General features: G+C 49.2%; 1 protein-coding gene across 1 annotated transcript in view; it reads left to right on the top strand.

Annotated features, from left to right (window-relative positions):
• Nucleotides 1–24,367, top strand: part of RPAP3 (RNA polymerase II associated protein 3) — a 255,507-nt gene that overhangs the window by 48,152 nt on the left and 182,988 nt on the right. Inside the window, exon 2 of the mRNA XM_063927361.1 lies at nucleotides 11,924–12,101. Coding sequence (XP_063783431.1) covers nucleotides 11,949–12,101 — 153 coding nt within the window. The 5' untranslated portion in view covers nucleotides 11,924–11,948. The remainder of the gene's footprint in view (nucleotides 1–11,923; nucleotides 12,102–24,367) is intronic.

Genomic DNA, 24,367 nt, shown 5'->3' with positions numbered 1-24,367 from the left:
AGAGCTGCTTAGAAAAAGTTTGTTAGGTTTTTTATTTTCAGTGAGTCCTGCTGGCAACAGGCTCACTGCAACGAGGGACTTAGGGGAGAAGAAGTGAACTCACCTGCGTGCAGGATGGATTTGCTTCTTAGGCTACTGGACACTAGCTCCAGAGGGACGATCACAGGTACAGCCTGGATGGGTCACCGGAGCCGCGCCGCCGACCCCCTTGCAGATGCCGAATAGAGAAGAGGTCCAGAAACCGGCGGCAGAAGACGTCTCAGTCTTCATGAGGTAGCGCACAGCACTGCAGCTGTGCGCCATTGCTCTCCGCACACTTCACACCAGCGGTCACTGAGGGTGCAGGGCGCTGGGGGGGGCGCCCTGGGCAGCAATGTAATATACCTATTCTGGCTAAAATATATCACATATAGCCCCTGGGGCTATATGGATGTATTTAACCCCTGCCAGGTTCCAAAAAAACCGGGAGAAGAAGCCCGCCGAAAAGGGGGCGGGGCCTATTCTCCTCAGCACACAGCGCCATTTTCCTGCCCAGCTCCGCTGCGAGGAAGGCTCCCAGGACTCTCCCCTGCACTGCACTACAGAAACAGGGTAAAAACAGAGAGGGGGGGCACTTATTGGCGATATTTATAATATTTGAGCTGCTATAAAGGGAACACACTTATTAAGGTTGTCCCTATATATATTTATAGCGCTTGGGTGTGTGCTGGCAAACTCTCCCTCTGTCTCCCCAAAGGGCTAGTGGGGTCCTGTCTTCTATCAGAGCATTCCCTGTGTGTCTGCTGTGTGTCGGTACGTGTGTGTTGACATGTATGAGGACGATGTTGGCGTGGAGGCGGAGCAAATTGCCTGTAATGGTGATGTCACCCCCTAGGGAGTCGACACCAGAATGGATGGCTTTGTTTATGGAATTACGGGATAGTGTCAGCACGCTACAAAAGTCGGTTGACGACATGAGACAGCCGGCAAACCAGCTAGTACCTGTCCAGGCGTCTCAGACACCGTCAGGGGCTGTAAAACGCCCTTTACCTCAGTTGGTCGACACAGACCCAGACACTGACACTGAATCCAGTGTCGACGGTGAAGAAACAAACGTATTTTCCAGTAGGGCCACACGTTATATGATCACGGCAATGAAGGAGGCTTTGCATATCTCTGATACTGCAAGTACCACAAAAAGGGGTATTATGTGGGGTGTGAAAAAACTACCGATAGTTTTTCCTGAATCAGAGGAACTGAATGAAGTGTGTGATGAAGCGTGGGTTACCCCAGATAGAAAACTGCTAATTTCAAAGAAGTTATTGGCATTATACCCTTTCCCGCCAGAGGTTAGGGCGCGCTGGGAAACACCTCCTAGGGTGGATAAGGCGCTCACACGCTTATCAAAGCAAGTGGCGTTACCGTCTCCTGATACGGCCGCCCTCAAGGATCCAGCTGATAGGAGGCTGGAGAATACATTAAAAAGTATATACACACATACGGGTGTTATACTGAGACCAGCAATCGCCTCAGCCTGGATGTGCAGTGCTGGCGTGGCTTGGTCGGAGTCACTGTCTGAAAATATTGATACCCTGGATAGGGACAGTATTTTACTGACTATAGAGCAGTTAAAGGATGCATTTCTTTATATGCGAGATGCACAGAGAGATATTTGCACTCTGGCATCAAGAGTAAGTGCGATGTCCATATCTGCCAGAAGAAGTTTATGGACGCGCCAGTGGTCAGGTGATGCGGATTCCAAACGACATATGGAAGTATTGCCGTATAAGGGGGAGGAATTATTTGGGGTCGGTCTATCGGATCTGGTGGCCACGGCAACGGCCGGAAAATCCACCTTTTTACCCCAGGTCACCTCCCAGCAGAAAAAGCCGCAGGCTTTTCAGCTACAGTCCTTTCGTTCCTATAAGAACAAACGAGCAAAAGGACATTCCTATTTGCCCCGAGGCAAAGGAAAGGGTAAGAGACTGCAACAAGCAGCTCCTTCCCAGGAGCAGAAGCCCTCCCCGGCTTCTACAAAGGCGTCAGCATGACGCTGGGACCTTACAAGCAGACTCAGGGGCGGTGGGGGGTCGCCTCAAACATTTCAGCGCACAGTGGGCTCACTCGCAGGTGGACCCCTGGATCCTGCAGGTAGTATATCAGGGTTACAGGTTGGAATTCGAGAAGTCCCCTCCTCGCCGTTTCCTAAAGTCTGCTTTGCCAACGTCTCCCTCCGACAGGGCGACGGTATTGGAGGCCATTCACAAGCTGTATTCTCAGCAGGTGATAGTCAAGGTACCCCTCCTACAACAGGGACAGGGGTATTACTCCACGCTATTTGTGGTACCGAAGCCGGACGGCTCGGTAAGACCGATTCTAAATCTAAAATCTCTGAACCTGTACATACAAAAATTCAAGTTCAAGATGGAGTCACTCAGAGCAGTGATAGCGAATCTGGAAGAAGGGGATTTTATGGTGTCCTTGGACATCAAGGATGCTTACCTTCATGTTCCAATTTGTCCTTCACACCAAGGGTACCTCAGGTTCGTGGTCCAAAACTGTCATTATCAGTTTCAGACGCTGCCGTTTGGATTGTCCACGGCACCCCGGGTCTTTACCAAGGTAATGGCCGAAATGATGATCCTTCTTCGAAGAGAAGGCGTCTTAATTATCCCTTACTTGGACGATCTCCCGATAAGGGCAGAGAACAGCTGGAGGTCGGAGTAGCACTAACCCAAGTAGTGCTCCAACAACACGGGTGGATTCTGAATTTTCCAAAATCCCAACTGATCCCGACGACACGTCTGTGGTTCCTAGGGATGATTCTGGACACTGTTCAGAAAAAGGTATTTCTTCCGGAGGAGAAAGCCAGGGAGTTATCCGATCTAGTCAGGAACCTCCTAAAACCAGGAAAAGTATCTGTGCATCAATGCACAAGAGTCCTGGGAAAAATGGTAGCTTCTTACGAAGCGATTCCATTCGGCAGATTCCATGCACAAACTTTTCAGTGGGATCTGCTGGACAAATGGTCCGGATCGCATCTGCAGATGCATGAGCGGATAAAATTGTCCACAAGGACAAGAGTGTCTCTGCTATGGTGGTTGCAGAGTGCTCATCTGTTAGAGGGCCGCAGATTCGGCATACAGAACTGGGTCCTAGTGACCACGGATGCCAGCCTGAGAGGCTGGGGAGCGGTCACACAGGGAAGAAACTTCCAGGGCGTGTGGTCAAGCCTGGAGACGTCTCTTCACATAAATATACTGGAGCTAAGAGCAATCTACAATGCTCTAAGTCTGGCAAAACCTCTGCTTCAGGGTCAGCCGGTGTTGATTCAGTCGGACAACATCACGGCAGTCGCCCACGTAAACAGACAGAGCGGCACAAGAAGCAGGAGGGCAATGGCAGAAGCTGCAAGGATTCTCCGCTGGGCAGAAAATCATGTGTTAGCACTGTCAGCTGTGTTCATCCCGGGAGTGGACAACTGGGAAGCAGACTTCCTCAGCAGACACGATCTGCACCCGGGAGAGTGGGGACTTCATCCAGAAGTCTTCCACATGATTGTGGTCCATTGGGAAAGACCAATGGTGGACATGATGGCGTCCCGCCTCAACAAAAAACTGGACAGGTATTGCGCCAGGTCAAGAGACCCTCAGGCAATAGCTGTAGACGCTCTGGTAACACCATGGGTGTACCAGTCAGTGTATGTGTTTCCTCCTCTGCCTCTCATACCAAAAGTACTGAGAATTATACGGCAAAGGGGAGTAAGAACGATACTCGTGGCTCCGGATTGGCCAAGAAGAACTTGGTACCCGGAACTTCAGGAGATGCTCACGGAAGATCCGTGGCCTCTACCTCTAAGACGGGACCTGCTTCAGCAGGGACCGTGTCTATTCCAAGACTTACCGCGGCTGCGTTTGACGGCATGGCGGTTGAACGCCGAATCCTAAGGGAAAAAGGCATTCCGGAAGAGGTCATCCCTACCCTGGTAAAAGCCAGGAAGGAGGTGACTGCACAACATTATCACCGCATTTGGAGAAAATATGTTGCGTGGTGTGAGGCCAGGAAGGCCCCGACGGAGGAATTTCAACTGGGTCGATTCCTACATTTCCTGCAAACAGGATTGTCTATGGGCCTCAAATTAGGATCCATTAAGGTTCAAATTTCGGCCCTGTCGATTTTCTTCCAGAAAGAATTGGCTTCAGTTCCTGAAGTCCAGACTTTTGTAAAAGGAGTACTACATATACAGCCCCCGGTTGTGCCCCCAGTGGCACCGTGGGACCTTAATGTAGTTTTGGATTTTCTCAAATCCCATTGGTTTGAGCCACTCAAATCGGTGGATTTGAAATATCTTACATGGAAAGTAACCATGCTACTTGCCCTGGCTTCAGCCAGGAGAGTGTCAGAATTGCCGGCTTTATCGTATAAAAGCCCATATCTGATTTTCCATTCGGACAGGGCAGAACTGCGGACGCGTCCTCACTTTCTGCCTAAGGTGGTTTCAGCGTTTCACCTGAACCAGCCTATTGTGGTGCCTGCGGCTACTAGCGATTTGGAGGATTCCAAGTTGCTGGACGTTGTCAGAGCATTGAAAATATATATTTCAAGGACGGCTGGAGTCAGAAAATCTGACTCGCTGTTTATACTGTATGCACCCAACAAGCTGGGTGCTCCTGCTTCTAAGCAGACGATTGCTCGTTGGATTTGTAGCACAATTCAACTTGCACATTCTGTGGCAGGCCTGCCACAGCCTAAATCTGTCAAGGCCCATTCCACAAGGAAGGTGGGCTCATCTTGGGCGGCTGCCCGAGGGGTCTCGGCATTACAACTCTGCCGAGCAGCTACGTGGTCAGGGGAGAACACGTTTGTAAAATTCTACAAATTTGATACCCTGGCTAAGGAGGACCTGGAGTTCTCTCATTCGGTGCTGCAGAGTCATCCGCACTCTCCCGCCCGTTTGGGAGCTTTGGTATAATCCCCATGGTCCTGACGGAGTCCCAGCATCCACTAGGACGTCAGAGAAAATAAGATTTTACTTACCGATAAATCTATTTCTCGTAGTCCGTAGTGGATGCTGGGCGCCCATCCCAAGTGCGGATTGTCTGCAATACTTGTACATAGTTATTGTTACAAAAAAATCGGGTTGTTATTGTTGTGAGCCGTCTGTTCAGAGGCTCCTACGTTTGTCATACTGTTAACTGGGTTCAGATCACAAGTTGTACGGTGTGGCTGGTATGAGTCTTACCCGGGATTCAAAATCCTTCCTTATTGTGTACGCTCGTCCGGGCACAGTATCCTAACTGAGGCTTGGAGGAGGGTCATAGGGGGAGGAGCCAGTACACACCACCTAGTGGTCAAACTTTTAAATTTTGTGCCCTGTCTCCTGCGGAGCCGCTATTCCCCATGGTCCTGACGGAGTCCCAGCATCCACTACGGACTACGAGAAATAGATTTATCGGTAAGTAAAATCTTATTTTCTCGTAGTCCGTAGTGGATGCTGGGCGCCCGTCCCAAGTGCGGACTTTCTGCAATACGTGTATATAGTTATTGCTTAATAAAGGGTTACGTTATGTTGTCATCCATTGTTGATGCTCTATTGTTGTTCATACTGTTGACTGGGTAAGTTTATCACAAGTTATACGGTGTGGCTGGTATGAGTCTTACCCTGGATTCCAAAATCCTTTCCTTGTAATGTCAGCTCTTCCGGGCACAGTTTCCTTAAATGAGGTCTGGAGGAGGGGCATAGAGGAAGGAGCCAGTGCACACCAGTAGTACTAAATCTTTCTTAGAGTGCCCAGTCTCCTGCGGAGCCCGTCTATTCCCCATGGTCCTTACGGAGTCCCCAGCATCCCACTACGGACTACGAGAAATAGATTTACCGGTGAGTAAAATCTTATTTTCTCTTACGTCCTAGAGGATGCTGGGATTCATATTAGTACCATGGGGTTGGCACTTTAAGAGTTTGGGCTGGCTCCTCCCTCCATGCCCCTCCTACCAGACTCGGTTTAGAAAATGTCCCCGGAGGAACCGGTCACAGCTAGGGGAGCTCCTAGAGCTTTTTTAATTTTATATTTTTTTAAGAGTTAATTTAGGCACAGGGAGGCTGCTGGCAACAGCCTTCCTGCTTCGTGGGACTAAGGAGGGGGGAGTAGTGCCCACCCTGAGGGGTCTGAGCCACTATCTCCGCTGACAGGACACTGAGCTCCTGAGGGTGCTGATCGTTAGCCGCTCCAGGCGACCGCTCACTCCCGCAGCATGCCGCCACCCCCCTTACAGAGCCAGAAGACTTCGCTGGCGAGTGAGTTACCGGCCCCCCTTGGAAGCGGGGAGCCGGTGTGAAGATGGCGGCAACAGGGTAGGGAGCGCAGTACTAACTGCGCTCCGGGGCTCAGTGGTACATAGTGCGTCCCTATGAGGGGCACCCTGAGCCAGCGCCTATACCCTACACTGGCCAGCAAGCCTGTCAGGGTCCCCGGATCACTGCCAGCAGACATCCTCAGGCCAGTATAATAAAATGAAGAGCGGGAAGCAGCGCCATGTTCGGGGGGCGGAGCGTCTCCTCAGAGCGGACCCAGCATCGTTCAGCGCCATTTTCCTGCCTGCAGTTCCTGTACACAGACGCTGACAGGGAGAGCTGTCCCTCCAAGCAACTCCAGCTATTCTGTGCGGTACCAGGGGCTTGTAGAAAGGGGAAGGGGGGGCTGTGTAAAGTCTGTGTAGTCTATTAAGGTACACAGATAGCACTGGTAGTTTTATTAGTTCTACCTCTGAAAGCGCTGTGTGTGGGTTGGCTCCAACCTCTGTGTCTCTCTGTGGCATACTTGGGGGGAAACTGTGTCTGACATTTCCCTGTGTGTGGGTGTTTAATATCTCCCATAGCCATGTCTAGGGACTTTGTGTCATATGCTGCAGAAGATGTTTCCTCTCAGGAGGGATCCATTCCATGTACACAGGATTGTAATGCTTTGTCTCAGATCCCTATTAATGAGCCTGAGTGGTTAACTTCTATCAAAGGAATGATCTCTCAGATCTCTACTAGGGTAGCTAATACTGAGACTGAAACTCAGGTGTTGAAGAAGTCTGTGACGGTTTGGTCAGGCTCTGTTCCTATTCCTGCAAAATCCCCTAGCATGTTCCCACAGAAACGTGCACTTGCCCAAATTATGCAAGATGACACGGATACCGATTCTGATACTGCAGCCGGTGATGTGCTCAGGGGGGCAGCATCCCTTGCTAAGGGCGTGCAGCTCATGATTGAAGCCATTAGAGATGTGTTAAACATTAATGACCCGCCACCTGAGCAGGTTGAGGAGGCATACTTCACTGACAATAAGGAAGCCTTGCTAACCTTCCCTGCGTCTAAAGAATTAAACGCTTTATTTGAAAAATACTGGGAAAAACAGGAGAAAAAATTCCAGATCCCAAAAAGGGTTCTGGTTGCTTTTCCCTTCCCTGAGGAGGATAGGAAAAAATGGGAAAACCCACCCATTGTTGACGCATCTGTCTCCAGACTGTCTAAAAAGGTAGTTTTACCTGTCCCTGGATCTACCGCGTTAAAAGAACCGGCTGATCGTAAGATTGATACTACGCTCAAATCCATTTACACTGCTTCAGGAGTGGCGTTAAGGCCCACTATTACCTGTGCATGGATTTCTAAAGCCATAGTAAATTGGTCAGGCACATTACTAGAGGATTTGGATACAATGGATAGAAGTGACCTTGAATTCTTTTTACGTAACATACAAGATTCTGCGGGGTTGATGGTGGAATCCATGAAGGACCTGGATACGCTGACTGCACACGGATATCTTCCATGTCTGTCTCAGCCTGCAGGGGACTCTGGCTACGCCAATGGTCTGCAGACGCGGAATCCAGGAGAAGTGTGGAGAACCTACCCTACACAGGTCAGGCTCTATTTGGGGAAGCGTTGGATGCATGGATTTCCACGGCAACCGCGGGTAAGTCACCTTTCCTTCCCTCTGCTACACCTTCTACGAAGAAACCATTCTCTTCAGCTGTGTTGCAGTCCTTTCGGACCGCCAAGGCAAGACAGTCCAAGCCTCCTACCACTTTCTTTAGAGGTGGTCGTGCAAAATCCAAAAAGTCTGCACCCGCAGGTTCCCAGGACCAGAAACCTGCTTCTGGTTTCTCAAAATCCCCAGCAGAACGATGGACCGCACAGCCTCGAGGACGGGCTGATGGGTGCGAGACTCAGACGTTTCAGACACGTCTGGGTGTCGTCCGGCCTGGATCCCTAGGTACACGATATTGTGTCCGAGGGGTACAGACTGGAGTTTCAAGAAATCCCGCCTCACTGATTCTTCAAATCAGGCTTGCCAGCTTTGCTGACAGACATGACTATCCTACAGGAAGCCATCCTGAAATTGGAAAAGTCACAGGTCATTGTCCCAGTTCCACCTCATATGCAAAACAAGGGTTATTATTCAAACCTTTTCGTGTTACCGAAACAGGATGGTTCGGTCAGACCAATTTTGAACTTGAAATCGTTGAACCTATACCTGAGGGTGTTCAGATTCAAAATAGGGTCTCTCGGAGCAGTGATTTCAGGTCTGGAGGAGGGGGAGTTTCTGGTATCCCTGGATATCAAGGATGCGTACCTCCACATTCCGGTTTGGCTGCCACACCAGGCTTATCTCAAATTTGCACTGTTAGACAGTCACTATCAATTTCAGGCACTTCCATTCGGCCTCTTCAAAGCACCGAGGGTTTTCACCAAGGTGATAGCAGCACATAATCCCATATCTGGACGATCTGCTAATAAAGGCATCGTCCAGGGAGACGACGTTGCAGTCCATTGTTCTCATGACTCATCTGCTCAGGGAACACGGTTGGATCCTGAACCTTCCAAAATCACATTTGGAGCCGACAAGGAGATTGTCTTTTCTGGGAATGATCCTCGACACGGAAGTGCAGAGGGTGTTTCTGCCAGATGAAAAAGCGTTGGTGATTCAAACAATGGTCCGGGACGTCCTGAAGCCAGCCCAGGTATCGGTTCATGAGTGCATTCGCCTTCTGGGGAAGATGGTTGCCTCTTACGAGGCTCTACCGTACGGAAGGTTTCATGCTCGTAACTTCCAACTGGATCTCCTGGACAAGTGGTCGGGATCTCATCTACACATGCACCAGAGAATACGTCTCTCGTCGAAAGCCAGGATTTCACTCCTCTGGTGGCTGCAATTACCTCGCCTTCTGGAGGGCCGCCGGTTCGGGATTCAGGACTGGATCCTTCTAACCACGTATGCAAGTCTCCGGGGGCTGGGGCGCAGTCATTCAGTGGGAAACCTTCCAAGGAAGGTGGTCAAGCCTGGAATCCAGCCTTCCAATAAACATTCTGGAACTAAGAGCTGTCTACAACGGTCTTCTCCAAGCGGCCCATCTCCTGCGAGATCGAGCCATTCAAGTGCTGTCGGACAATGTAACGACGGTGGCCTACATAAACCGACAGGGCGGAACGAAGAGCAGAGCTGTAATGTCAGAGGTAACAGAAATCATCCTCTGGGCAGAAAAACACGCGTTGGCGCTGTCAGCAATCTTCATTCCGGGAGTAGACAACTGGGAAGCGGACTTCCTCAGCAGGCACGATCTCCATCCGGGAGAGTGGGGCCTCCATCCGGAGCTGTTCACGGAGGTGACAGATCTTTGGGGGGGTACCTCAAATAGACATGATGGCCTCCCATCTCAACAAGAAGCTTCGGAGGTATTGTTCCAGGTCAAGGAACCCGCAAGCCGTGACAGTGGACGCCCTGGTGTCTCCGTGGGTGTTCCAGTCAGTGTACGCGTTTCCGCAACTTCCACTCATTCCAAGAGTTCTAAAACTCATCTAGAGAACAAGAGTTCAGGCAATCCTCATTGCTCCGGACTGGCCAAGAAGGGCTTGGTACGTGGATCTTCTGGGTTTACTGCTGGAAGATCCGAGGCCTCTTCCTCTTCAGGAGGACATACTGCAATAGGGGCCGTTCGCTTATCAAGACTTACCGCGGCTACGTTTGATGGCATGGAGGTTGAACGCCAGATATTAGCTCTGATGGGCATTCCGTACAAGGTTATTCCTACCCTGATACAGGCTAGGAAAGGAGTAACGTCTAAACATTACCATCGCATTTGGAACAATTATGTCTCTTGGTGTGAATCCAAGAAGTTTCCTACGGTGGGGTTTCAACTGGGACGGTTTCTCCTCTTCCTGCAAGCAGGTGTGGATATGGGTCTGAGGTTGGGATCCATAAAGGTCCAGATTTCGGCCCTGTCCATTTTCTTCCAGAAACAACTGGCTTCCCTCCCTGAGGTTCAGACTTTCTTAAAAGGGGTTCTGCACATGCCACCTACGGCACCATGGGATCTTAACGTGGTGTTACAGTTCCTCCAATCGAATTAGTTCGAGCCTCTACCGGAGGTTGAGGTCAAGTTTCTCACATGGGAGGCTGTACGTTGTCGGCCTTAGCTTCTGCTAGATGTGTGTCGGAGTTGGGGGCTTTGTCTTCTAAGAGCCCCTACTTGATCTTCCATGAAGATAGAGCTGAGCTCCGGACACGTCCGCAGTTTCTTCCTAAGGTTGTGTTGGCTTTTCATATCAATCAACCTATTGTGGTACCAGTTGCTACTGACTCCTCAATTACTTCAAAGTCCTTGTATGTTGTAAGGGCTCTGAAAATCTATGTGAAGAGGACTGCGCGTCACAGAAAATCGGACTCTCTGTTTGTCCTGTATGATCCTAAGAAAATTGGGTGTTCTGCTTCTAAGCAGACGATCTCTCGCTGGATCAGGTTCACTATCCAGCATGCGTATTCTCCGGCAGGATTGCTGTGTCCAAAATCTTTTAAGGCCCACTCGACTCGTAAGGTGGGTTCTTCCTGGGCGGCTGCCCGGGGTGTCTCTGCTTTACAGCTTTGCCGAGCGGCTACTTGGTCAGGGTCGAACACGTTTGCTAAGTTCTACAAGTTCGATACTTTGACCAAACTTTAGGTCCTCAGAGGCCAATCAGTTCTGCAGGAGCCTCCGCGCTCTCCCTCCCGTTCTGGGAGCTTTGGTACATCCCCATGGTACTAATATGGACCCCAGCATCCTCTAGGACGTAAGAGAAAATAGGATTTTAATTACCTACCGGTAAATCCTTTTCTCGTAGTCCGTAGAGGATGCTGGGCGCCTGCCCAGCACTTCATTATCCTGCAGTGGTTGTCTGGTTCAGTACTGCTTTGTTCTTAGTTAAGTTCTTCCTTGTTACTTGGTTTAGTAATGTTCAGTTGTTGCTGATGTTTCAAGCTAGTTAGCTTGGTTTGCCTTGTGTGTGAGCTGGTGTGAATCTCGCCACTGTCTGCGTAAAATCCTTCTCTCGAAGTTGTCCGTTTCCTCGGGCACAGTTTCTAGACTGAGTCTAGTAGGAGGGGCATAGAGGGAGGAGCCTGCCCACACTCTCAAACTCTTAAAGTGCCAATGGCTCCTAGTGGACCCATCTATACCCCATGGTACTAATGTGGACCCCAGCATCCTCTACGGACTACGAGAAAAGGATTTGCCGGTAGGTAATAAAAATCCTATTTAGTCCTCTGGGGCCCCCCTTGTCTAAAGTACCCCTGGAACCTTAATCTGTCCCTGATTATACCCCTTTTCCACCAAAGTCCCAGGTCTGTCCAGGGATGTAGAACACGATTACCTCTTTCCCAATGCTGCGCCTACCATTCACATAGCACATGGGTGCAGCGCTGGTGTGGGGGGAATGGGGGTTGGGGGGGGGGGGTCTGTTTGATTCCCAAGCAGGACACTGGACCGTGTTTTTCTTTTTTTAGGGAGCCATTTCCACTGAGCAAAAACCCAGGTTGATGTGCGTTCATGTGAAAAAACTGTTTTTTTTAAGGCAGTGGAGAAGGGGTATTAGTGTGTATTAGGTTTATCTTATGATTTATATATGTATTTGTTTCCCATTATATTACAGCTTGCTGTGTCTGCTGCAAACCACAATGTCTTCTCCTAACAAAGCTGTTGAGCTGCAGTTACAAATGAAACAAAATGCAGAAGAGCTGCAGGACTTCATGAGAGAGTTAGAAAGCTGGGAAGAAGATATAAAGCAGAAAGATGCTAAGTTGAGTAAACAGACTGGTGGCGATGAAGAGGTAGGTGTTAATGGATTTTTTTTTCTATTTTGTGTACAACAAATCCATGTTTTACTGTATCCTAATTAAAGGCTAAATAATCCACGTTTTAGCATTTGTTTTATTATTATTATTATTATTATTATTATTACTACCAGTTATTTATATAGCGCACACATATTCCGCAGTGCTTTACAGAGATATAGAATCATCACTCAGGGGCCCATTTATCAATAGTCTCATTTGCATTGCGTTTTGGGTGCGATATTGCAGTATGCGATTATACTGGCTGCATGTATCAAAGAGCATCCGCAGGGACAGTGGCTAACTGGAATCCTGTATGGGATCCGGTCTCTAGGTCGACAGTAACTAGGTTGACAATGTTTAGGTCGACCACTATTGGTCGACAGTAACTAGGTCGACAGGGTGTCAAGGTCGACATGTTCTAGGTCAACAGGTGAAAAGGTCGACATGAGTTTTTCACATTTTTTTTTTCTTTTTTTGAACTTTTTCATACTTAACAATCCACGCGGACTACGATTGGGAATAGCAACCTGTGCCGAGCGCAGCGGTAGGCACCTTGCCCGAAGCATGGCGAGTGAAGCGGTGCACTAATTGGGACTCCCGGTCACTGTACGGAGAAAACGTTATCAAAAAAACATTCAAAATTCATGTTGACCTTTTGACCTGTCGACCTAGACCATGTCGACATAGAGACCCTGTTGACCTAGTTACTGTCGACCAATAGTGGTCTACCTAGACACTGTCGTGAACCACACCCATCCTGTACATGTGCGGTCTGCACACCAAGCATGCACAGCACCTATTGCCAGGGAGGGTTCCTGACAAAGCTGCAATCTATATAGCCCATAGGCTGCAGTGGCTAATACATTCTGGAGCTTGGTAAATCTGACAGCATTGCATTCCCAAAAGATACGTATGGGTGCTGCAGTTGCTGTTGGAATTTGAGGGACTGCAGCAGAAATTGGAGATACATGCATGGAGTTTGTCATACATTCGGGTAATACAAAATATTTGCGGATATCCACACGTGCTTAGTCTTATGCTTTCTGAAGCTGGATACGCATAATAAGATTCTGTCCAATCTTTCTGGATGGAACGAAAATCTGGTAATGGATGGGAGCAAATGACAATTGACAATTTACTCCCAAACACTGTAAAACAGCCAAAATGGGCATTCAGGCAAGTTGGTTAAATCCATTTGATTTTTTCAGTTTATTTTAAAGACTGGTTTTGTCCATTTTCCAGCTTATGGGCGCAAATCGTTGATTGCCGTTTGCTGCCATACATTACCAGATTTTCGTTCCTAAAAGAAAGATTAGACAGATAATCTTATAGGGGTGTATTCAATAGAAGTCGGAACTGCCATCTTGTCGGAAAGACGTCAGTTTCCGTCTTTTTTAGGTCGGATAGTGTTCCGACCTATTCATTCGGGCTGCCATTTTCTGACAGGTCGGCAATTCCGACTTGTCGGAAAATATGTGGATTGGCGGATTAGCCACGGATCCACATGTTTAGTCGGATTCCGCCGTAAAATCCGTCAGATTTTAGCCCTGTTTTAGACAATGTCAATCCGACTTTAAAAAAAGTCGAATTGGCATTGTCGGGAATGGATTTGCTGCTCCTTGAATACTGCATTGTTGGATCCTTTCCGTCAGAAAGGATCAACAAGCATTGAATACCTCCCTAAGTGTGTATCCAGCGTAAATTACGTGTACCAACCAGTACCTATAACAGCATAACCTTTTGTATATTCGTTTGCTGGTTGGGTATATGCATGCTGGATTTAGTGATTCAAAAAATACATACCATACTTAGTGTTCCTTCTAGAATTAGTATGGGGCAGAGTACATGTAAATTAGGGGGCGTGGACACGTTAACGTCATTTTAGTGGGCGGTGCGGCCCACAGACATTGCTATAGGGGGCGTCTGTGGCCGTCGACGTCACTGTTGGGGGCGTGCCCAGCACCTCCGTCGGTGCTGGGCTTCCCCCAGCTCTCTCCCATAGCGTGAATGGATGCCGTGCGCATGCGCACGCCATCTTCACACGCTGGGAGGGCAGGAAGCGGGCGGCTGTTCTAGCAGGGCGCCGCAAAAGGGGCAGGGCGGATTTTGACTTTAAAAAATTGGGCAGGGCGCGGCGCCCTGCTAAAACAGCCTAGAGTGAACACTAATACATTCCTGAAGTCTAAAGAAGCTAAAGGCTAAATGTCAATGGTGCCAGACTATGTAGTACTTAGTAATTTCTGTAGGTAACAAGCAATATATGCTAATTCTAAGTTGGAAACCTGCGGATTTCTTTCTCCTGCCTGGATACGGCAGGCCCAAGCGACTAGCCAACTGATTTTAGGAATCTTGCTTGCCCCGTGTTAGGGAGATATAGGTTCACAAATGAGAATATTTGGCGGGCAATAGTGGCTGTAACTAATATACCTCTACCATCACCTATAGGATGCACCGAAACTTTAACCTGCTTAGGTTGAACGAAATTTAGAAGGCGTACTGGTGGGGGGCGACTTTAATTGGGCACTCGAACACCTCGAGGCACTCCCAGGGCGTCACCTAAGGACATCATACGTTTTAAAATGATTCTACAAGATTTTCAATTAGTATACACTTGGCGCCTTCTTAACCCTGCGTATTGAGATTATAAATTCTACTCATCCCCACACAATTCATACACGAGAATAGACTATTTCTGTGTGAGTCATGCACATTTAGAACTCCTTAGAGACGCAACTGTTGGTCAAATATTAGGTTCGGATCACGCACCTATTACCCTCACCTTGACTCTCAAAAATACCCCTTTCTCTGACGTCCTAGTGGATGCTGGGAACTCCGTAAGGACCATGGGGAATAGCGGGCTCCGCAGGAGACTGGGCACTCTAAAAGAAAGATTAGGTACTATCTGGTGTGCACTGGCTCCTCCCTCTATGCCCCTCCTCCAGACCTCCGTTAGAATCTGTGCCCGGCCCGAGCTGGTTGCACACTAGGGGCTCTCCTGAGCTCCTAGAAAAGAAAGTTTCTCTAACGTCCTAGTGGATGCTGGGGACTCCGTCAGGACCATGGGGAATAGCGGGCTCCGCAGGAGACAGGGCACATCTAAAAAAGCTTTTAGGTCACATGGTGTGTACTGGCTCCTCCCCCTATGACCCTCCTCCAAGCCTCAGTTAGGTTTTTGTGCCCGTCCGAGAAGGGTGCAATCTAGGTGGCTCTCTTAAAGAGCTGTTTAGAAAAGTTTTTTTTTAGGTTTCATTCAGTGATTCCTGCTGGCAACAGGATCACTGCAACGAGGGACTTAGGGGAGAGATCTCCAACTCACCTGCGTGCAGGATGGATTGGGATCTTAGGCTACTGTACACTGAGCTCCAGAGGGAGTCGGAACACAGGTCAGCCTGGGGTTCGTCCCGGAGCCGCGCCGCCGATCCCCCTTACAGACGCTGAAGAAGACGGCAGAACGGAGGTCCGGAAACAGGCGGCAGAAGACTTCACAGTCTTCATGAAGGTAGCGCACAGCACTGCAGCTGTGCGCCATTGTTGTCACACGGCTCACTGACCTAGTCACGGAGGGTGCAGGGCGCTGCTGGGGGCGCCCTGGGCAGCAATATAAGTACCTTTTTGGCAAAATAAATACATCACATATAGCCATTAAGGCTATATGTATGTATTTTGACCCAGGCCAGTTCTTAAAAACCGGGAGAAAAAACCCGCCGAAAAGGGGGCGGAGCTTATTCTCCTCAGCACACAGCGCCATTTTCCCTCACAGAAAGGCTGAGGGGAAGGCTCCCATGCTCTCCCCTGCACTGCACTACAGAAACAGGGTTAAAACAGAGAGGGGGGGCACTGATTTGGCGATATAAATATATATTAAATGCTATAAGGGAGGAACACTTTTATAAAGGTTGTCCCTGTATAATTATAGCATTTTGGTGTGTGCTGGCAAACTCTCCCTCTGTCTCCCCAAAGGGCTAGTGGGTCCTGTCCTCTATCAGAGCATTCCCTGTGTGGGTGCTGTATGTCGGTACGTGTGTGTCGACATGTATGAGGAAAGTGTTGGTGAGGAGGCGGAGCAAATTGCCTGTAATGGTGATGTCACTCTCTAGGGAGTCGACACCGGAATGGATGGCTTACTTGTGGAAGTACGTGATCATGTCAACACGCTGCGAGCCGGTTGACGACATGAGACGACCGGCAAACAAATTAGTACCTGTCCAGGCGTCTCAGACACCGTCAGGGGCTTGTAAAAACGCCCATTTACCTCACGGACACTGACTCCAGTGTCGACGGTGAAGAAACAAACGTATTTTCCTTTAGGGCCACACGTTACATGTTAAGGGCATGAAGGAGGTGTTACATATTTCTGATACTACAAGTACCACAAATAAGGGTATTTTGTAGGGTGTGAATAAACTACTTGTAGTTTTGCCTGAATCAGATAAATTAAATGAAGTGTGTGATGATACGTGGGGTTCCTCCGATAGAAAGTTATGGGCGGTATACCCTTTCCCGCCAGAAGTAAGGGCGAGTTGGGAAACACACCTTAGGGTGGATAAGGCGCTCACACGCTTATAAAACAAGTGGCGTTACCGTCTCCAGATACGGCCGCCCTCAAGGAGCCAGCTGATAGGAAGCTGAAAAATAGCCTAAGAAGTATATACACACATACTGGTGTTATACTACGACCAGCAATCGCCTCAGACTGGATGTGCAGCGCTGAGGGGGCTTGGTCGGATTTCCTGACTGAAAATTTTGATACCCTTGACAGGGACAAGATTTTATTGTCTATAGAGCATTTTAAGGATGCATTTCTATATATGCGTGATGCGCAGAGGGATATTTGCATTCTGGCATCAAGAGTAAATGTGATGTCCATATCTGCCAGACGAAGACACGACAGTGGTCAGGTGAGGCAGATTCCAGACGGCACATGGAAGTATTGCCGTATAAAGGGGTGGTCCATCGGACCTGGTGGCCATGGCAACAGCTGAAAAATCCACCTTTTGTTCCCCGAGTCACATCTCAGCAGAAAAGGACACAGTCTTTTCAGTCTCAGTCCTTTCGTCCCCATACGGGCAGGCGGGCAAAGGCCAGTCATATCTGCCCAGGGGTAGAGGAACGGGAAGAAGACTGCAGCAAGCAGCCCATTCCCAGGAACAGAAGCCCTTCACAGCTTCTGCCAAGTCCGCAGCATGACGCTGGGGCAGTACAAGCGGACTCAGGTGCGGTAGGGGGTCATCTCAAGAGTTTCAGCACGCAGTGGGCTCACTCGCAAGGGGACTCCTGGATCCTACATGTAGTATCCCAGGTGTACATTGGAAATTCGAGACGTCTCCTCCTCACAAGTTCCGGAAGTCTGTTTTACCAACGTCTACCTCCGACAGGGAGGCAGTATTGGAAACAATTCACAGGCTGTATTCCCAGCAGGTGATAATCAAAGTACCCATCCTACAACAAGGGAGGGGGTATTATTCCACACTATATTGTGGTACTGAAGCCAAACGGCTCGGTGAGATCTGAAATATTTGAACACTTACATACAAGCGTTCAAATCAAGATGGAGTCACTCAGAGCAGTGATAGCGAACCAGGAAGAAGGGGACGAGATGGTGTCACTGGATATCAGGGACATTTACCTACATGTCCAAATTTGCCCTTCTCACCAAGGGTACTTCAGGTTCGTGGTACAGAACTGTCACTATCAGTTCAGACGCTGCCGTTTGGATTGTCCACGGCGCCCCGGGTCTTTACCAAGGTAATGGCCGAAATGATGATTCTTCTTAAAAGAAACTTGGACGCTTTCCTGATAAGGGCAAGGTCCAGAGAACAGTTGGAGGTCGGAGTAGCACTATCTTTAATAGTTCTACGACAGCACGAGTGGATTCTAAATATTCCAAAATCGTAGCTTTTCCGAGGACACGTCTACTGTTCCTAGGGATGATTCTGGACACAGTCCAGAAAAAGGTGTTTCTCCCAGAGGAAAAAGCCAGGGAGTTATCCGAGCTAATCGGGATCCTCCTAAAACCAGGAAAAGTGTCAGTGCATCATTGCACAAGAGTCCTGGTAAAAATGGTGGCTTATTACGAAGCAATTCCATTCGGCAGATTTCACGCAAGAACTCTTCAGTGGGATCTGCTGGACAAATGGTCCGGATCGCATCTTCAGATGCATCAGCGGATAACCCTATATCCAAGGACAAGGGTGTCTCTCCTGTGGTGGTTACAGAGTGCTCATCTTCTAGAGGGCCTCAGATTCAGCATTCAGGAGTGGATGCTGGTGACCACGGAGGCCAGCCTGAGAGGCTGGGGAGCAGTCACACAGGGAAAAAATTTCCAGGAAAGTGTGATCAAGTCTGGAGAATTCTCTCCACATAGATGGAGCTAAGAGCAAAATTATAAGGCTCTAAACTTAGCAAGACCTCTGCTTCAAGGTCAGCCGGTATTGATCCAGTGGGATAACATCACGGCAGTCGCCCACGTAAACAGAAAGGGCGACACAAGAAGCTGGAGGGCAGTGAAAAAACTGCAAGGATTTTTCGCTAGGCGGAAAATCATGTGATAGCACTGTCAGCAGTGTTCTCTCCGGGAGTGGACGACTGGGAAGCAGACTTCCTCAGCAGGCATGACCTCCACCTGGGAGAGTGGGAACTTCATAGGGAAGTTTTTCCGCATGATTGTGAGCCATTGGCAAAGACCAAAGGTGGAAATGATGGCGTCCCGCCCGAACAAAAAACGGGACAGGTATTGCGCCAGGTCATGAGACCTTCAGGCGATAGCTGTGGATGTCCTAGTAACACCGTGGGTGTAACAGTCGGTGTATGTGTTCCCTCCTCTGCTTCTCATAACCAAGGTATTGAGAATTATAAGACATAGAGGAGTATGAACTATACTCGTGACTCCGGATTGGCCAAGAGGGACTTGGTACCCGGAACTTCAAGAGATGCTCACAGAGGACTAAGGGCCTGGGGAGCTAAGAAGGGACTTGCTTCAGCAGGTACCATGTCTATTTCAAGACTTACCGCGGCTGCGTTTGACGGCATGGCGGTTGAATGCCGGATCCTGAAGGAAAAAGGCATTCCATAAGAGGTCATACCTACCCTGGTCAAAGCCAGGAAGGAGGTGACCGCACAACGTCATCACCACATGTGGTGAAAATATGTTGCGTGGGTGAGGCCAGGAAGGCCCCACGAAGAAAATTCAACTAGGTCGAATTCTACACTTCCTGAAAACAGGAGTGTTTTGAGCCTAAAATTGGGGTTCTTTAAGGTTTTAAGTTTCGGCCCTGTAGAATTTCTTCCGAAAAGAATTGACTTCAGTTCCTGAAGTCCAGATTGTCAAGGGAGTATTGCATATACACCCCTTTTTGTGCCTCTAGTGGCACCGTGGGATCTCAACATAGTGTTGGGATTCCTTAAAATCATATTGGTTTGAACCGCTCAAATCTGTGGATTTGAAATATATCACATGGAAAGTGAACATGCTGTTGACCAATATCTCACATGGACAGTGACCATGCTGTTGGTCCTGGCCTCGGCCAGGCGATTGTCAGAATGGGCGGCTTTGTCTTACAAAAGCTCATATTTAAATTTCCATTCGGACAGGGCAGAACTGGGACTCGTCTCCAGTTTTCTTCCTAAGGGGGTGTCAGGTTTTTCACCTGAAACAACCTATTATGGTGCCTGCGGCTTCTAGGGACTTGGAGGACTCCAGGTTAATAGACGTTGTCAGGACCCTAAAAATATATATATATATATATATATATATATATATATATATATATATATATATATAGTTTAGGACGGCTGGAGTCAGAAAGTCTGACTTGCTGTTTATATTGTATGCACCCAACAAGATGGGTGCTCCTGCGTCTAAACAGACGATTGCACGTTGGATCTGTAGCACAATCCAATTTGCACATTCTGTGGCAGACGTGCCACAGCCTAAATCTGTAAAGGCCCACTCCACTAGGAAAGTGGGCGCATCTTGGGCGGCTGCCCGAGGGGTCTCGGCATTACAACTTTGCCGAGCAGCTACGTGGTCAGGGGAGAACACGTTTGTAAAATTTTACAAATTTGATACTCTGGCTAAGGAGGACCTGGAGTTCTCTCATTCGGTGCTGCAGAGTCATCCGCACTCTCCCGCCCGTTTGGGAGCTTTGGTATAATCCCCATGGTCCTGACGGAGTCCCCAGCATCCACTAGGACGTTAGAGAAAATAAGAATTTACTTACCGATAATTCTATTTCTCGTAGTCCGTAGTGGATGCTGGGCGCCCATCCCAAGTGCGGATTGTCTGCAATGCTTGTACATAGTTATTGTTACAAAAATCGGGTTATTCTTGTTGTGAGCCATCTTTTCAGAGGCTACTTCGTTTTGTTATCATACTGTTAACTGGGTTCAGATCACAAGTGGTACGGTGTGATTGGTGTGGCTGGTATGAGTCTTACCCGGGATTCAAGATCCTTCCTTATTGTGTACGCTCGTCCGGGCACAGTACCTAACTGAGGCTTGGAGGAGGGTCATAGGGGGAGGAGCCAGTACACACCATGTGACCTAAAAGCTTTTTTAGATGTGCCCTGTCTCCTGCGGAGCCCGCTATTCCCCATGGTCCTGACGGAGTCCCCAGCATCCACTACGGACTACGAGAAATAGAATTATCGGTAAGTAAATTCTTATTATTTGTTAGGTTTTTTATTTTCAGTGAGATCTGCTGGCAACGGACTCACTGCTACGAGGGACTAAGGGGAGAAGAAGCGAACCTACCTGCTTGCAGCTAGCTTGGGCTTCTTAGGCTACTGGACACCATTAGCTCCAGAGGGATCGAACACAGGCCCAGCCTCGGTCGTCTGGTCCCGGAGCCGCGCCGCCGCCCCCCTTACAGAGCCTGAAGCAAGAAGAACGTCCTGGAAATCGGCGGCTGAAGACTTCGGTCTTCATTAAGGTAGCGCACAGCACTGCAGCTGTGCGCCATTGCTCCCTATGCACACCACATACTCCGGTCACTGATGGGTGCAGGGCGCTGGGGGGGGGGGGGGGCGCCCTGGGCTGCAATTAGAGTACCTTAACTTTGGCAAACAACACATAATATAGCCTAATAAGCTATATATGTGTAAAAATCCCCTGCCATAATACAATTATAAGAGCAGGAGAAGTCAGCCGAAAAAGGGGCGGGGCTATCTCCCTCAGCACACTGGCGCCATTTTCTCTTCACAGTGCAGCTGGAAGACAGCTCCCCAGGCTCTCCCCTGCAGTTTCCAGGCTCAAAGGGTTAAAAAGAGAGGGTGGGCACTAAATTTAGGCGCAAACTGTATATAAAAAGCAGCTATAGGGATAAATCACTTTCTATTAGTGTAAGTCCCTGATTAAATAGCGCTGTGGTGTGTGCTGGCATACTCTCTCTCTGTCTCCCCAAAGGACTTTGTGGGGTCCTGTCCTCAGTCAGAGCATTCCCTGTGTGTGTGCGGTGTGTCGGTACGGCTGTGTCGACTTGTTTGATGAGGAGGCTTATGTGGAGGCGGAGCAGGTGCCGATAAATGTGATGTCACCCCCTGCGGGGCCGACACCAGAGTGGGTGGATATGTGGAAGGTATTAACCGACAGTGTCAACTTCCTACATAAAAGGCTGGATGACGTAACAGCCATGGGACAGCCGGCTTCTCAGCCCGCGCCTGCCCAGGCGTCTCAAAGGCCATCAAAACGGCCGCTACCTCAGATGGCAGACACAGAGTCTGACTCCAGTGTCGACGAGGTTGAGACATATACACAATCCACTAGGGGCATCCGTTGCATGATTTTGGCAATGAAAAATGTGTTACACATTTCTGACATTAACCCAAGTACCACTAAAAAGGGGTTTTATGTTTGGGGAGAAAAAGCAGCCAGTGTTTTGTTCCCCCATCAGATGAATTGAATGAAGTGTGTGAAGAAGCGTGGGTTTTCCCCGATAAGAAACTGGTAATTTCTAAAAAGTTACTGATGGCGTACCCTTTCCCGCCAGAGGATAGGTTACGTTGGGAGATATTCCCTAGGGTGGATAAGGCGCTCACACGTTTGTCAAAAAAGGTGGCACTGCCGTCTCAGGATACGGCCACCTTGAAGGAGCCTGCTGATAAAAAGCAGGAGGAAATCCTGAAGTCAGGTACTATACTGAGACCTGCAATTGCCTCAGCATGGAGGTGTAGTGCTGCTGCAGCGTGGTCTGATACCCTGTCAGATAATAGTGTTACCCTCGACAGGGATACTATTTTGCTAACCATAGAGCATATTAAAGACGTCGTCTTATATATGAGGGATGCACAGAGGGATATTTGCCGGCTGGCATCCAGAATTAATGCAATGTCCATTTCTGCCAGGAGGGTATTATGGACCCGGCAGTGGACAGGTGATGCTGATTCTAAAAGGCACATGGAGATTCTGCCTTATAAGGGTGAGGAATTGTTTGGGGATGGTCTCTCGGACCTCGTATCCACAGCAACAGCTGGGAAGTCAAAATTTTTACCTCAGGTTCCCTCACAGCCTAAGAAAGCACCGTATTATCAGGTACAGTCCTTTCGGCCTCAGAAAAGCAAGCGGGTCAAAGGCGCTTCCTTTCTGCCAGAGGCAAGGGAAGAAGGAAAAAGCTGCACCAGACAGCCAGTTCCCAAGATCAAAAATCTTCCCCCGCTTCCTCTAAGTCCACCGCATGACGCTGGGGCTCCACAGGCTGAGCCAGGTGCGGTGGGGGCGCGTCTCCGGAACTTCAGCGACCAGTGGGCTCGCTCACAGATGGATCCCTGGGTTCTGCAAGTAGTATCACAGGGATACAAGCTGGAGTTCGAGGCGACTCCCCCTCACCGTTACCTCAAAGCAGCCTTGCCTGCTGCCCTCATAGAAAGGGGGGTAGTACTGGCGGCAATTCACAAGCTGTATCTTCAGCAGGTGATAATCAAGGTACCCCTCCTTCAACAGGGACGGGGTTACTATTCCACAATGTTGTGGTACCGAAACCAGACGGTTCGGTGAGACCCATTCTAAATTTAAAATCCTTGAACATATATATAAAAAAGTTCAAGTTCAAAGTACCTCAAGGGTTTGGTACAGGACTGTCATTACCAATTCCAGACGTTGCCGTCTGGTCTGTCCACGGCACCGTGGGTATTTACCAAGGTAATGGCCGAAATGATGATGCTCCTCCGAAAGAAGGGAGTCATGATTATTCCGTACTTGGACGATCTCCTTATAAAGGCGAGGTCCAAAGAGCAGTTGCTAGTCGGCGTGGCACTATCTCAGGAAGTGCTGCATCAGCACGGCTGGATTCTGAATATCCCAAAGTCGCAGCCGATTCCTGCGACGCGTCTGCTGTTCTTGGGCATGATTCTGGACACAGAACAGAAGAAGATATTTCTCCCGGAGGAGAAGGCACAGGAATTATCATCTCTGGTCAGGGTTCTCCTGAAACCAAAGCAGGTGTTGGTGCATCACTGCACGCGAGTCCTGGGAAAGATGGTAGCTTCTTACGAAGCAAGTCCCTTCGGCAGATTCCATGCAAGGATCTTCCAGTGGGATCTGTTGGACTAGTGGTCCGGATCGCATCTCCAGATGCATCGGTTAATCACCCTGTCCCCGAGGGCCAGGGTGTCTCTGCTGTGGTGGCTGCAGAGTGCTCATCTGCTCGAAAACCGCAGATTCGGCATACAGGACTGGGTCCTGGTGACCACGGATGCAAGCCTCCGAGGTTGGGGGGGCAGTCACCCAGGGAAGAAACTTCCAAGGACAATGGTTAAGTCAGGAAACTTCCCTACACTTAAATATTCTGGAACTAAGGGACATTTACAACGCCCTGAGTCAAGCAGAACCCCTGCTTCAAAACCAACTGGTTCTGATTCAGTCAGACAACATCACAGCGGTCGCCCATGTAAACCACCAGGGCGGCACAAGAAGCAGGGTGGCAATGGCAGAAGCCACAAGGATTCTTTGATGGCGGAGAATCACGTGATAGCACTGTCAGCAGTGTTCATTCCGGGAGTGGACAACTGGGAAGCAGATTTCCTCAGCAGGCATGACCTCCACCGGGAGAGTGGGGACTTCATCCAGAAGTCTTCCAGCTGATAGTGAACCGTTGGGAACGGCCACAGGTGGACATGATGGCGTCCCGCCTCAACAAAAAGCTAAAAAGATGTTGCGCCAGGTCAAGGGACCCTCAGGCGATAGCTGTGGATGCTCTAGTGACACCGTGGGTGTACCAGTCGGTTTATGTGTTCCCTCCTCTTCCTCTCATACCCAAGGTACTGAGA

The sequence above is a fragment of the Pseudophryne corroboree genome, chromosome 6 (genome assembly GCF_028390025.1).
Source record: "Pseudophryne corroboree isolate aPseCor3 chromosome 6, aPseCor3.hap2, whole genome shotgun sequence".
Classification (NCBI taxonomy): Eukaryota; Metazoa; Chordata; class Amphibia; order Anura; family Myobatrachidae; genus Pseudophryne; species Pseudophryne corroboree.
Note: the sequence above shows the minus strand (reverse complement) of the source record. Positions and strands in the feature narration are given on the sequence as shown.